This window comes from Arachis hypogaea, chromosome 18 (assembly GCF_003086295.3).
Source record: "Arachis hypogaea cultivar Tifrunner chromosome 18, arahy.Tifrunner.gnm2.J5K5, whole genome shotgun sequence".
NCBI classification, from domain to species: domain Eukaryota; kingdom Viridiplantae; phylum Streptophyta; class Magnoliopsida; order Fabales; family Fabaceae; genus Arachis; species Arachis hypogaea.
This window is the reverse complement of record NC_092053.1, coordinates 3,072,886-3,087,268: the sequence shown is the minus strand read 5'-3', so window position 1 is coordinate 3,087,268 and position 14,383 is coordinate 3,072,886. Positions and strand designations below refer to the sequence as shown.

The window sequence follows — 14,383 nt, the reverse complement described above, 5'->3', positions numbered from 1 at the left end:
AGAATAAAAACAATCATCTGCATACCTAATAAATTGAACATCTAACATATTCTAATTGTATCTAACTAAACTCGTTCCAATCAAATAACCATCTACAAAAGAATTAAAATAACTATCCGCATACCTACTAAAATGACTATCCGGCCATAATATGAAAATAACCATCGCATCTAAAACTAGAACTTTCACTGCTTACCTTATTGGATTGTTGACCATCTATAATGCATAAATTGATAAGATTGTCACCTGAAAAGGAAAAATTGTCACTGCTTAATGAGGATGGGAGATTAGAAACTCCATCAACGATTACCAAAGGGGAAGGCACGCGTTGCTATTCACTGCTACGTCTGAAGTGGCTGCGGATGGACAGCGGTGCGCAATAAAGCTACGTCGGTACGAGCTACTAAGGAGGAGGGGCAACGGCGCAGGGTGAGTCTGCAGCGTCGTGCATGGGCAGCGGTGTTGGAATTGTGTCTGAACAATGTTACGAAGCAACAGCGTCGGAGATGTGCCTCCAGCACCGATGACGAGTATTGGGCATGCATTGGAATTCGATGATGGTGAGTTTTGGGAGAGGGATCGAAAATGGAAAATTATGGTAAAACTGAAAGTAACCGTCAATAGTTTGAATGTGCTTAATTGCTAATCCTAATTTTTCAAATTTTAAATTTTGAAATGAAATGAAATAATTAATTAAGATTCTGATTTTTTATTTTTAATTTACCTTCCTTTTTAAATCTATTGTTCACATTTCACAACTTCACATTCTTCACTATTCTCATTGTCTCTTTGTATTTTTCCTTTTTCCTAAACTATTTTATTTATCTCTCCTAACTCTTAACTCTTAAATCCGAACTTGTGTTCCTTTCAACCAATAACAATCAAATAAGATAATTTGTTAAATAATTTCACTTCTTTTCTAGGGGTGGCAAGTCAACAACTCTACCTATCAATAAAGTTAAACGCAAAGCAAGTTGATCTGCCTTATCAATATGTACTCTATATATATATTATATAAAAATATATTAGAATTGAGTGTTGAATCAAAAACTTTTTATTTATATAAAAATTCTTTAATTATTAAACTAAGATCTTGAATTACAAATTTAATATTTTATTTATATAAAAATTAAATTTATTTAATAATATATAAATATTAAGTTATAATCCAAAAATTTATTAAATTATTAAATATTATATTTTTTTTGTTATAATCTACAAATAGAGTCAAGATACTTACAAATTAAAAATAGATAAAATTAAAATTGACATGTTATATATTGACAAATAAAATTAGGATTGAATATAAACTTTACTTTGATCCAATTCTTTTCTACCTTTTTTTCTCCCCTCTCACTTGAGTCACTTCTATCCTTCCTGCCTCATTCCAAACAAGCAAAGCTAAAAAGGAAAACGAGGCTTTATCGCACGCACTAACTTCGTTATCACCTCCACCACTTAACAATGTTTGGTTTACGTGTAAAGAACAATATATCCAGCTTTTATTAAATCTCACCAATTTTTTTTTTTTATTAAAAGTCACAAGTCATTTTATATAAATACATCGATTTTTTTTTTTTTAAATATGTGTTATAGGTTTAAAATTGTAAAATATGCACAGTAGAATCCGAAATGCACGGGTCGTTCTCCACCGCACCAAAACAAAAGAAAACGCATCATAGCGAGAAAGTGAGGGAGCTCTTTCAAGGGTAGAGACATTGGAGTTTGGGGAAGAAACGCATTGTCGTTTGCACTTCGAGGAAGGACACTCTATTTAGTATTTACTCCCATTATTACTACTAAAACCCTCTCATGCTTCTGCGTTTTCTGGGGTTTCTCGCTCACACGTCGTTCTGCTGCTAAACGACGGCACCGACACTCCTTTTCTTCTTCTACAAGCTATAAACGACATCACTTTTACTTGCTTTTCTCGTTTCCCCGTCTCTCGCCTTCCTCCATGGTAACTGAGCTTCTGATTTCTGTTTTCGCCTTTGCTTTTGTTTTCAGATTCTTCTTCTTCTGATCTTAGCTAATGCTTTACGATTTGCATAGCTCAACGTTTTTTTTTAATTTATTCAAGCTGAAGTGCTTTTTCGTTAAAAGGTGTTTGTGTTGTTCCTTTTCTCAGCTTCTGGAGTTTTATCGTTTCCATTTTTGTTTTATTACTATATTTTTTGGAACTCCAAACGAGGCGCTAGTGTTGTGGACTTGTGGTGTTTTTAGATTCTCATAGCAAAGTGCATTTTGTGAGTTCTGATTTCGGAATCGGTAACTTCTGGCTAAGGTTTTTGGTATCGCAGAATCAACAGTAGTCGCTCATTTTTTTAATTTTTAATTTTTATTTTTTGCTATATCTCTTTGGATTTATCAAAATTTGAGATTGCGTTCGTTGCATTGCATGGACCACTTGTGTTTGTTTTTACTTTCTGCATATTTTGGTTCTCTTGATTTAGGTTTTTGTCCCTATGCTTCTCATTGGCTTTACCTGTTTGAATTTTGTTTAAACGAACGTTTTATTTGTTTTTATTGTTATCTATTTGTTCCCTTGTTTTTCTCATACTTTTTACCCGTTCAACCGGGTCAATTTTTGTTATCAGAATCGCTACAATTGAAACCAGAAAAACTCCACTTAGCCACACACTTGAGCTTGGCCTTTGCCCTTTACTCACTGTTTACAATTTCAATTTTTTTAGTCTTATCCATGCCTACCATATGTGGGATTCTCCATTTGCATGTACCCGAGGTTAATTTCTTTTATTAATTTTCCCCTACTTTGTTTCTTAGTGTAGTTAATTGTTTACAGAGCTGGAGCTTGATGTACTTGATTAGTTGGTGCGGTAAATCTATAACTCAATGCCGTTCCGATATCACTTATTTGTTTTGCATTTGGTTCACAACTCCATATGGTTATAAAATTTAAACAACGCAAATTAATATGGTTGTATAAGATGCCCCTTATATTGATTTAATTTTACATGTTCACTAAAATCAGCATGAAAGCTCTATTTTTGGAATTTTTTTTTTAATATAATCCAGCTGTGTTGTGCAGCTGTAAAGGTGAGACGAAGAATTTGCTCAACTGCAATCACTTTTGAAGAAAGGTAGTAGATTGTTTCCAGAGTGGGAGTTCGGAAAGTCTATGCAGTTGATATTAGGTTAGAACATAGTTTAACCATCTGCCAGCATGAGCAGAAAACTTAGTGATAGTTCAAAGCCAGAGAAATCTTTTTTGTCATATGCTGATCTTCATCATGAAATCACCAAAAGTGAGGAAGAGATTTCATTAGAACCCAATGATAATCATCTAAAGCAAGAGGACTGTAGAATGGCAAGCGAGGAAGATGAGCTGGTGAAGTACATGTCAAAGTTGCCTGGCTATTTAGAGAGAGGTGTAAATATTAATGAGAAGGTTTTGAATGTTGGGGTCCTAGACTGGGCCCGTCTGGAGCAATGGAAGTGTGGCTATAAGCACGTACCTGATAGAAGTAGCCAGAGCTTGTCATCTACTAGTCATACATCATCTTCTACATCAGCAGATGGATTCTCTGGTAAGTCTAACAGAGGTCCTAGTTTGTCTCCTTGTCAAAGGATATTCCGTCCATCAATTCAGTCTCACTCTGTGGCATCTTCAGTGCAAGAGAACCCTGGAGTTGTAAAATCCTTTGGAGGAGGTGTTGGGAATTTTCAGAATGTTGGAGGAGGTCGCCATAGTAACGGTGTCACAAATGGCAAACATGTTCGAGCTGGTGATCATCTTCCCCAAAACTATCCTACCATTATACCCAAAGTATGCAAAAGGGAAAGTACGAATCCATATAATGATAGGGAAAGTGGCATCTTGCCAAATGTCCGTGGGTATGAGACAGCATCATGTACTAAGCTGGAAATCAACAAGCAAAATGGTGGATCGGAAAAGAGAGTGGAGAATTTGAGCAAATCAAATATTGATACTGTTGACCAGGGTGCAGTCAGGGAAAGCAAACCCATTGTCGTTCTTTTGCCTAGAGACAACCCCCAAAACAGTCATTGTGCAGCTCCTAATATGCAAACATCCTCAGATTTTAAGTTAGGAACTCCTTCTCTGACAAAATATTCAGAAAAAGTTAAGGAACATTCCCACAAACATGCCTGTCATCTGTCAAATGAAGTTAGCAGTAGCTGTTCACAGTTTAAAGGGTCAGGATCTAGTCCCACAGATCTAGAAAGCATCAAAGTTCCAGCCTCTACCATTTCTGCACCATTTCCTGTAAAAGGGGGAATAAGCCCATGCAAATCTAGAAAGACTGAGGAAAGGAAACAAACAATTGCCACAACTTTATCTGCTAATGGGCCTCCCCATGGAATAAATCAGAAAGTAACTACTGAGAAGTCAAGAAGCTCCTCGCCTTTTCACCGCCTAGGCATCAGCATTGGCTTTACTAGCAAATCTGGCTGTAAGGACACTTCACATGTGCCACATCAGAGCTCTTCAGCAACTCTTAAATCTAGTTCAGAACATGTCAGGGGTTATGCTAGGTCCAACATATCGGGCAATGATAGAGCTGGGGATGCTGCCAAAGGCAGGACCAGCCCTTTAAGGAGGTTATTGGATCCACTACTAAAACCAAAGGCAGCAACTTCCAGCCACTCCATGGAGTCATCTCAGAAAGATTCAATGTTAATAAATAAGAATTCCAGGTTAGGTAATGAGAAATTCTCTATTCTTATGCCTGAAAGAGAATCGGACAGGGACCACAGGGTAGGTTGTGCCACAATAAATGCTGCTAATTCATCAAAGGACAAGAAATACATGGCATCAACGTTTCAAGGTCTTTTGAGAATTGCTGTGAAAAATGGCCAGCCCCTTTTCACATTTGCTGTTGACAACAATAGCAACATTCTAGCAGCCACTGTGAAGAGCTTACCTGTCTCAGCAGAGGATGAAAGCAAATGTATATATACCTTTTTTACCTTTCGGGAAAATAAGAAGAAGAATGGAATTTGGATGAATCAAACAGGCAAAAGCAAAGGTCCTGATTACATTCACCATGTTGTTGCCCAGATGAAGGTTTCTGATTTGCACCATTATGATTCAGCCAGTCAGAACTTTGTGGACTCTTCAGCGAAAGAGTTTGTTTTGTTTTCAGTAAAGCCAAGGCAGGGTGATTCTCAGGTCACTGACTACCAGCCAAATGATGAGCTTGCTGCTATTGTTGTCAAATCACCTAGAGCCATCAACGTCATGAAGTACGAGCATCAGAGCAGTTGTCAAAATGACATTATTAAAAACAATGTAGGGGTAACAGTGGTACTTCCTGGTGGTGTTCACAGTCTTCCAAGTAATGGTGGGCCTTCTTCACTAATTGAGCGATGGAAAACAGGTGGATCATGTGATTGTGGTGGTTGGGATTTGGCATGCAAACTTAAGATTTTTGCAAATGAAAAACATACCTGTGGAAAATCAGGAACGTCCAAAGCTTATCTTTCAGATCGATTTGAGCTTTTCCTCCAGGTATTTTTTGTTGATTAATGTTATTGCCTCCTAATTATTTTCTCTGTGTTGATTGCAGTTGATTATCATATGGATAACTAGTTACTAATGTGTATCATGAATATCAATGCTAACTACAGGGGAATGACCAAGACCAAGGACACCAACCTGCTTTCAGTTTTTCCCCATTCAGACCTGGTATATATTCAGTAGCTTTTGATTCGTCGCTCTCACACTTGCAAGCTTTCTCCGTCTGCATTTCGCTAGTGGATGGCAAGATGCCATATGAACTTTGTCGATCAAGAGACTCCACTGGAGTAAAAAACCTGAGAGAAATGATGTTGGCACAAACAGAAGAATTAAAGGCTTTTGGTACTTCGGAGGACACTCCTGCAAGTTATGTGGCTTATCCTCCTCTCTCTCCTGTTGGTAGAGTCTAAAGTTAAACATGGAGTAGAGTCAAATTCTGATATTTCCTTAACTGCATTGAATGTGCAATAAGAGAAACCAGAAAAGAATGGTTTTCCCACAGAGATTAGCATCAGTTGCTCGAATCTACCGCATATAGATAATAGCTTCACGAGTTCATGACTTGATCTGTTGTGGCAAAGCGGAATATGAGAGAAGAATGATAATCCCTTTTTACTCCATTCTTCCAACAGAAGCAGGTATTCAAATTGTACTGTTTGATAAACTATGATTATGAGATATCAATCAAGGAAGTGTGAATAGTTGAAGCAAGCTGTATTTTGTAGCCTCTAGTATAGTAGTATTTCTTAAATATTTGTATCTATTACTTGGTTGAATATCAAATCAATGAATAAAATCAGGCATCCTGACTTTAGAGTCGTATCCATTACTATCTCAAGGCAATATATAAACTTGATCACCACCGTGTGACAACAAAGGCTCACATACACTGAAAGAAGGAAGTATCTGGTAGATGGTGCTAGTTCTTGTTGCCATGGTGATTACTTCAGTCTCTCATCGCATTTTCTAATTTACAAATTGCAGAAACGGGTTGAGTCAGTTTTCATCTTACTATATATGCATATGCTTTTATTGATAATAGCTTTCATGACTGGAACTTTGAATTTGTTATTGGGCTCAAACATCGAGAGAAAAAGGGGGAAAAAAGGGGGGGGGGGGGGGGGCTAGAAATTGTTAAAAGGGAAAAGTGGTGAGAATTTAGTGTGTAAATGATATAGCATATTTTTATTTTTACAGTATATATATATATATTTGTTGGTTGGGGAATAGGGACTCTTTCAAGGATATGACTAATTCTTTGTTATTGCTGATCATTCATTTACGGACAAACAGCAATTCAAACTTTTGACGTGTTGGTTAAGTTTGCAAAAAGGGTGTAGAATATGAGCCCACACAACACATTTAATCATGATTCAAAATCTAGGCAAGAGCCAAGAATATATTTTGTTACAACATTTAAGGTATTGGAGTGAATTGATGGTGCAATTGTGCAACAGTAGCCATGGTCCAATCATGCAACTACTTGTTAGTAGTTAATTCTCCTTTCCTTTCAATGTTGGTTTTCAAAACCTTTTCTTTTTCTATAACCGGAATCCAGACACAGTTATTCACTGGTTGCTACGTCACAAATGGCCCCTTTGTTCTGGTTTCTCTGATTTTCCCCTTTCCTATCATCAGAGCCACTGCCCATTGCACTGCTGTTTTACCTTTTCTTCTTCTGTACTCATAATTAACATGACTATTTCCCCCCTCCCTCCCTCTGTAATATGTTAAATGTTTGTCCTTCTTTTTCAGTGTCTCAAAGGTCAAAGCACTCCATTTCCATGCAAATGACGTACTCTCAATGCAGATACTAACAGATATTATTGCCGCCTCCTCAGCCAGAACAAGCTCTTTAGTGAAAAACACACAAACCCAGGGGTAATAAGCAATTAAGCCCAACTAACTCTGCTTATTCTTGCTCTGTTCCCACCATCACTTTTAGGGTACTCTTCACTCTTTAATAACCATATAATAATTATTAAGTAAATCCCTTTCAATTACTACCAAACAATTGTACTATGCCACTAGTCACTAAGCTATTTATTTACATACCACCATGGAGAGTCTAATTAATTAATTAATTAATTTATCTCTCTATCTTGGTCAGTCAAAAAATGTTCAAAGTGACTGCACTTTCTGTATATGTATATGTATTCAAAATTTAAAACCATATATTGGCCTAGCTAGTTAACCATTGGTCACATATTTATTCATCATATCTTTATCTTGCAGCTCTTATCTTCAATTTGATATATCTAAAAATGCAAAAGCTACAAACACAGCTAAAGCATGTCACGGAACCAAAACTAACTTCTTGTAAGCAATCCACATATCCAGTGAACTCATCTTTTTTGTTTGGCTTTTGACGATCGAAGAACATTCAAGTCCAGCTTATCTACATTTGGTTTTCTGAAAGAGCCGAAACTATTTTTTGGAGCAGATTGATTAGCAACATCATCATCATTTTTTGGTGATTTGTTTGGATATTGATCTTCACAATTTACTTCAGACTGTTCCTCTTCACCATTGCCATTGACACGTTCCGAACCTTCTGTTGTAGAGTTGTTTTCTCTGAAACAATGAATCAAATTTAAGTTCACACAGTAAGTAAAAATTTAGGCCGCCTCTATTTTTATTATTTTCATTTAACCAAAGAGAAAGCGAGGATGACATGGCACCGGATTCGATGGTCTCACAACGTTTGGACCATTAAATGGTCTCGTAACAAAACATGTTTTTTAAGTTTTTCAATAACTGCTAAATAGTCCGTTTTTAATTTTAATTACAAATTAACTCCATATATTTTATTTAATCATAAAAACTATTTTTTATTTTATAAATTATTATTTTATCATTCATCTATTATTATTAATAATCAAAAACAAAAACAATAAAGAATTAGATCTTCATTGATCGTAGTAACTTTTTGTCCCAATCGATTAAAAGTTTATCTTTGATCTATTACATCCGTCGAGAATTTTAAAATCGTGTTTCTTAGAAAATCAATCGATTGAATTAACAAAACAATCGATTGAATTTCAGGTTTCCCATAACTCAATCGATTGGACTTCAGGTTACCAATTGAACTTTGAAAATTTTTTCTCTTTTCGGCCAGATTCTCGCTGTGTGCAGATGGAGCAGAACGTTAGCCGTGCACATAGGAGAATTCTTTCTTAAATCTGCAATCCTTCTTTCTCTGCTAAAACTTTTATTTACTGTAAGTCCATTAGTTTTTATGCTATATCTGCCATTCTGTAGTGTGTTTCTCTTTTCATTCTGATATTCTCTTTACTAAAAATGTGAGTGCTTTAATTTCTTTCTTTTCATTTATCATAATTTCTTTTTTGATTTATGATTGAGACTCTAAACCCTTAGAAATTGTGTTCAAAGTTTGTGAGTTTATTTAACCTGCCATTTTCAACACTCTTACGGATTTACTTGTTTTACTTATATGTTGATGTTAAGGTCTTAATTTCCATTTGGAAATTTTCATATACATGGTCTCTCGAATTTGAAGTCAGTTTTCAATGGCACTCCCTATTGATTTGCTTTTCTAATATGCACTCTTGGAATGTGCATTTTTCCTTCTTTTTAAGCATTGTACAACAAAGAGTTCATTAAAAATTTATATGTTTTCTTCACACAACGATAAGTAGTTTCATTCTTGTGTCTAAAATGGTGATTATCTTATCTTCTTATTTATTCTTTTTCTGCTGGATGGTTGTAATTTAGCCTCTAAAGTCTAAAATGGAAAACAGGAATCAGTTCCAGGAACTTTCAAAGGCCAAATACAATTGTCTTTTGTTTGGTAAGACTTCTAGAACCTGGATGACTTCATCACTTACACATTCTCGTGTTTATATTTACATTTTTATATTTTCAGATCTTGATGATACCCTTTATCCTTTTAGTTCTGGATTATCAGCGGATATGACGAAAAATATTCAAGGTAATCAATCAGTTAAACACTTGATGGTTATCAGTGGCTAAGAGAAGGGGGTTGAATCTTAGCCCCTTTTTTGTTGAGTAAATCTTGCTGTCCTTTTAAAACGCTTAAGGAGATATTTCTACTTTTTGTCTCGTCACTGATCAAGAGACTTTTTCTTTTTGTCTCGTAATCAATGAGGAGATATTTTTTTAATTTTGTCTTCTACGAATAGAATCAGAATTTGAGTAGAGTAGAAGGAGAGAATCACACCCAAAAGTATCCTGGTTGAGCTGCTAAGTGCAGTGCAGCCTACATTCAGTCTCCATCACAACAATGATGGAATTTCACCATAATCAAACAAATTACAAACACCAATTCTCCATAGGAACTACTCTTCTTATCCGGGACAAGTCCAGAATCTATCCCCAATCCTGAACTTGACTTGGTCACCTACCAAGTTTTCAACTGCTAAGTGCTAACCCAACTTGTAAGGGGATTCCCACATAATCATGAAACACAACACAGATGTACAAAGGACCTATAAGGACATCTATGGCTTTTTCTTTTAATTTTGTATACTCTGTCTTTTTCCGCTCTATGATTTTTTCATACAAACCTCATTGTTTGCCTTTTTCCATGAGAGTCAAGCCAGACAAAACTAAACAAAAAAATACAACATGAAAAACATTGAAGGAGAACTTCTATTAACTTGGGTAGCTATGAGAACTCTGTGCTTTACACTCTTTTCTCCTTACTTCAAGTCTTGACTGTTCACCCTTATTATAGAAGGGGAAGCCTCCAAGGTTGAAACGATTGAACCGAGCTAATATTCTTCTTCTTCAACACTAAACCGGTTCGGCCAGAGAGAGAAGAGAGAGAACCGAATGTAAAATCCAACATGCAATTACTTCTTCCTCATCCCTTCTCACCAAGAAGGATTCCTGACCTTTGATGAGTCCTTGATGCTTGACAGCTCATCCTGCTCCACTTTTGCTTCCTCCTTCACGTAGCCTCTCTAGCTACCTTTTGTGATGGGTGACCACAAAGTAGAGATGAGCCATGCCTTTGGGATCTTCTTCTCTGACCGAGTTGGATCTTTTCCATTTTCGGGTATGGAGAGCTTGAGACTTCCTCACCACTTCTTACCATAAGTGGCAAAGATCTCAGCCACATCCAATTGTAGATCTTCTTTTTGCTAATGTCATCATCACAATAGCTTCTTTCTTGTACCTAGCTTCTTCTTCTTTCTTCTGATAGCTTGTTCTTTCTTCCATATTTCCTGTGAAGTGACAATTGAACAGAGAAGAAAGAGAAGAGAGAGAATGCAGAAAAGATTTCAAAGGAAATTAAGAAAGGAAATAAAATGCATTAAGTTTCCAAAACCCCTTTCCTTGTAACGTGTGAGAGTAATGATAGCAATCAAATCAATTTTGAAATTTCTCTCTCATATTACTAATGCCTGCATTAAATTCATTTAATCAAAATTTGAATTCCATCAAATGAGGGGAGTGGTGTCCGTGGAAGCATGCAACAATTTAATTAAAGAACTGGATTCATCATGTTAAATGAGTAACGAAAATATTGTGCCCCATTTCCCTTTTTATTTCGGACAATCCACTTTGTTGGACTTCAAATTTATTTTTCCTGGCCCAAACAAGCATAACAATAATTCAGCCACTTATATTTAAACATTTTTGCACAAGACTGAAAATTATTATTATATTAGTCTTATTGTTGCTTAATCCCAATGCCCAAAATCCTGCATACAAAAACAGAAATTATTAATCAAATAATTTGAAGCTGAAATTAAATTAATAATTTTTTAAATAATATTTTTAATAATGTTTGATCATCATCATATTAATTTAGAGTTTTCCAAACTCATCAACACTTTATGATCTCAGTATCTGATTGCTTATAACTTGTATCTCAAGTTGTGATTGTTTAATTGAATTGTTGCACAGATTACATGCTTCAAAAACTTGATATGGAAGAGGCTAAAGTTTCTGAATTGTGCTATTCACTATACAAGGTTTATGGGACAACAATGGCTGGTCTCAGGGTACAACTCAATTAACCTTCATTAAGAATTTTGTTTTCTTTTTCTTCTAACGATTAATTATATACATGCAATTGTGATGGAATTTAATTAGTCATTTTGCCTCTTTTCTTCTCACCAGGCAATTGGATATGACTTTGACTATGATGACTTTCATGGGTAAATGCCTTTACAAATTGGTCATTTTTTTTATGTGACCATCTTCTAGTATAATCAATTGATCTTAAATATGCATCTAAATTTTTTTTTTGTACAGATTTGTTCATGGGAGATTGCCATATAAGTTGCTGAAAGCTTATCCTGTTCTTAAGGGAATTTTGCTAAGCCAATAACATTATTGGATGGTTAACAAAGTAGATATATAATAAGGTTAAGCTGTGACAGATGTTTCAATTGAAACCTTCTTAAAATACTTGACCCCTTCAGAATTTTGAAACCTTCCTAAAATACTTGACCCCTTCAGATTTCTCAGCAGCTTTCCACAGTTCTGGAAGTGCTTCCTTCATATTATGTATACTTTCTAATGCATGATCCACTCCTGCTGTTCTAACAGAAATACCCACCTGCATTCATATTATATTTAGATTTCACATGAAATGCATAGATTTGTATGGATTTAAATGCATACTACAACACTAAATATAAATAGACATCAAACTAGAACCTAAAACAAATTTACTTCAATGCTAGTCATTATGAAAAAACCTAAAACAAGTTTACTTTAGGCTCATCATTGTAATTATGAAGTGAGAAATTGAGAAAATAATTGGCTAATAAAGCATCACAAATAAGTCGAAATGTAGTAGCTATTATGGACAAAAGATATTCCTCAGTTTCTAGATGTGATAATTTCAGGATTCAAGGGGTACTACTATTAACTAAGAATGATCAATATACTGCACAAGAAGAATCATGATATGCAAAAATATGCAATAATGAAATCAATGGAAAAATAGCCTAATGAGGATCAACTATTCAATGAATACTTCTTTCTGGCGAAAGCTTGGAATTTTGGTGCTTCTTCCTTATGTGATATGCTTAACCTGTGCTCTTAGGAAAACTTTTTTTTTTTATAAATGGAAGAAGATGGTATGTAATTCAGTATAATGATTAGTTGGTAGTAATTTTCAAATAACCTATTCTAATTCCTAAGTATTTCATAATACTAAATTGTCGATGTTTTTTGTTTTTATTTTTTTTCAAGTATCATCTCTCTAATGTCATTTTTTTTTATCATAGATAGGAGACTCAAACTCACAACCTCTAAGTGAATATGGAGAGACTATGTCATTTGAGTTATACCTCGTTTGGCTCTCTCTAATGTCACTTAATTGTTATCGTAGCTAATCTAATTATGATTTATTCATTTTATTTTATGATAAAAGATATTCAAAACAAAGAATTAGACTAAAAAAATAACAAAAATATATGTTTAATAATATTGTTGTCTAATAATAATTAATCTTTACCCGATTGCAGATGTTTCCGAGCGCTGGAGATGCTTGAGCACGAATATTGCTATCTCAACTCTCAAGAACAAATTACATGAATTGTTCCAAGTAAATTAAAGTTGCACTCTAATAATAATGAAGTTCTATTAAATTAAATTATTGTACACTAAAGTAAATTTGATGGTAATAATGAACAGATTGAACAGCGACGTGCTTTGGCAGCAGGAGTAAGGTACCCGGTGCAGAAAAAATTAACAAAGCAAATCAAAGAAGGGATATGATTGGATTCAAACTAGGACTTTTTTTTTCTTTTTTTCCTTTTTTTTTAATTTTATTTTTCCATTCCCATGCACATGGTTTTGTTACTATATAAAGGTAAAACCAGGAATGACATGTCTTTCCGACTTTAGAAAAACTAAGCCACACAAAATTTTTATAATTGATTAATAAGAAATAGAAAACAGGATCACTTTAAATATCACTTTATAGTAAATTTATATTTGAAATTATATATTTAGAATCATGTTTTTATAAATAAAAAGGAACACTTTAAAATGAATCCAAATATATGATTTCAAATATATATTTATTATAAAATGGTTATTAAAGCGGTCATTTTTTTTCTTACTAACCAATTATAAAAGTTTTGTGTGGCTTGATTTTTCTAAAATCGAAAAGACATGCTATTCACGGTTTTACTTATTCTAATTCCTAAGTATTTCGTAATACAAAATTGTCTATGTTTTTGTTTTTTTTTTTTCATGTATTATCTCTCTAATGTCACTCAATTCTTATCGTCGCTAATCTAATTAGGGTTTATCCATTTTATTTTACGATAAAAGATATTCAAAATAAAGAATTAGACTATAAAAAATAACAAAAATATATGTTTAGTTGTTTACTATATTTTACATTAGGATAAAGTATATTTTTTGTTTCTGAAGTTTGACAAAAGTTTAAATGATATCCCTAAGTTTTATTTTGTTTCAATTTTGTCCTAAAAGTTTTCGATTTGCATCAAATATACCCCTGACAACTAATTTTCAAAAAATTTAAGACCAATTCAACAACAATCTCATAAAAACAACTCTCAACACAAGCAAATCAAGCATAATTTTTATATATTATTGTTAGATTGGTTTTAAATTTTTTAAAAAATTAGCCGTAAGGGATATATTTGATACAAATAAAAAACGTTTGAGATAAAATTAAAACAAAATAAAATTTAAAGATTTTTTTAAACTTTTACCAAACTTTAAAATAAAAAATATACTTTATCCTTTACATTATTTCTTACGTTATCATCCACAGCTAATAGAATTAAACACCACAGCACACCACTATTTTGTGCAAGCGTGGGAGTGAGTATGTATGGCTAGTAGTGTTTTATGAAAAATAATTACACATATTACTTTTACTATTTGGACATTATTATATTTGCT

General features: G+C 34.1%; 2 protein-coding genes and 1 long non-coding RNA gene across 6 annotated transcripts; 2 read left to right on the top strand and 1 right to left on the bottom strand.

The window, feature by feature from the left end:
• The first annotated feature begins 1,519 nt into the window (after positions 1-1,519).
• On the top strand, positions 1,520-8,139 carry LOC112769319 (uncharacterized). 4 transcript variants are annotated; one of them, XR_011876336.1, is made up of 5 exons: positions 1,569-1,960; positions 3,050-5,491; positions 5,611-6,138; positions 7,256-7,381; positions 7,736-8,139. XR_011876336.1 is itself a non-coding variant. In XM_025813794.3 (3 exons), exons 2-3 carry the CDS (start codon positions 3,185-3,187, stop codon positions 5,908-5,910), a joined length of 2,607 nt encoding a protein of 868 aa, XP_025669579.1. In that variant the 5' UTR covers positions 1,520-1,960; positions 3,050-3,184; the 3' UTR covers positions 5,911-6,326. The 4 variants fall into 4 exon arrangements, 2 of the variants coding, with proteins under 2 accessions (XP_025669579.1, XP_025669580.1); XR_011876335.1 differs by lacking the exon at positions 7,736-8,139 and having other exon boundaries at positions 7,256-7,733; XM_025813794.3 differs by lacking the exons at positions 7,256-7,381; positions 7,736-8,139 and having other exon boundaries at positions 1,520-1,960; positions 5,611-6,326.
• A 1,061-nt stretch (positions 8,140-9,200) lies between these two features.
• Positions 9,201-11,870, top strand: LOC112771858 (uncharacterized). Its single transcript, XM_025816678.3, has 5 exons — positions 9,201-9,311; positions 9,387-9,452; positions 11,396-11,493; positions 11,612-11,649; positions 11,747-11,870. Exons 1-5 carry the CDS (start codon positions 9,251-9,253, stop codon positions 11,820-11,822), a joined length of 339 nt encoding a protein of 112 aa, XP_025672463.1. The 5' UTR covers positions 9,201-9,250; the 3' UTR covers positions 11,823-11,870.
• Positions 9,709-13,289, bottom strand: LOC140181527 (uncharacterized). Its single transcript, XR_011876234.1, has 2 exons — positions 12,960-13,289; positions 9,709-12,053 (listed from the first exon to the last, which is right to left on the bottom strand). It is a non-coding gene; the product is annotated as an uncharacterized lncRNA (long non-coding RNA).
• Between the last annotated feature and the right edge of the window lie 1,094 nt (positions 13,290-14,383).

Excerpts from the sequence above, each read along its gene's own strand:
- LOC112771858 (XM_025816678.3), top strand. The coding sequence starts at position 9,251 with ATGGAAAACAGGAATCAGTTCCAGGAACTTTCAAAGGCCAAATACAAT. Across the intron at positions 9,312-9,386 it reads ATACAATTGTCTTTTGTTTG|ATCTTGATGATACCCTTTAT; the intron begins GTAAGACTTCTA and ends TTATATTTTCAG. Across the intron at positions 9,453-11,395 it reads TATGACGAAAAATATTCAAG|ATTACATGCTTCAAAAACTT; the intron begins GTAATCAATCAG and ends ATTGTTGCACAG.
- LOC112769319 (XM_025813794.3), top strand. The coding sequence starts at position 3,185 with ATGAGCAGAAAACTTAGTGATAGTTCAAAGCCAGAGAAATCTTTTTTG. Across the intron at positions 5,492-5,610 it reads GATTTGAGCTTTTCCTCCAG|GGGAATGACCAAGACCAAGG; the intron begins GTATTTTTTGTT and ends TGCTAACTACAG.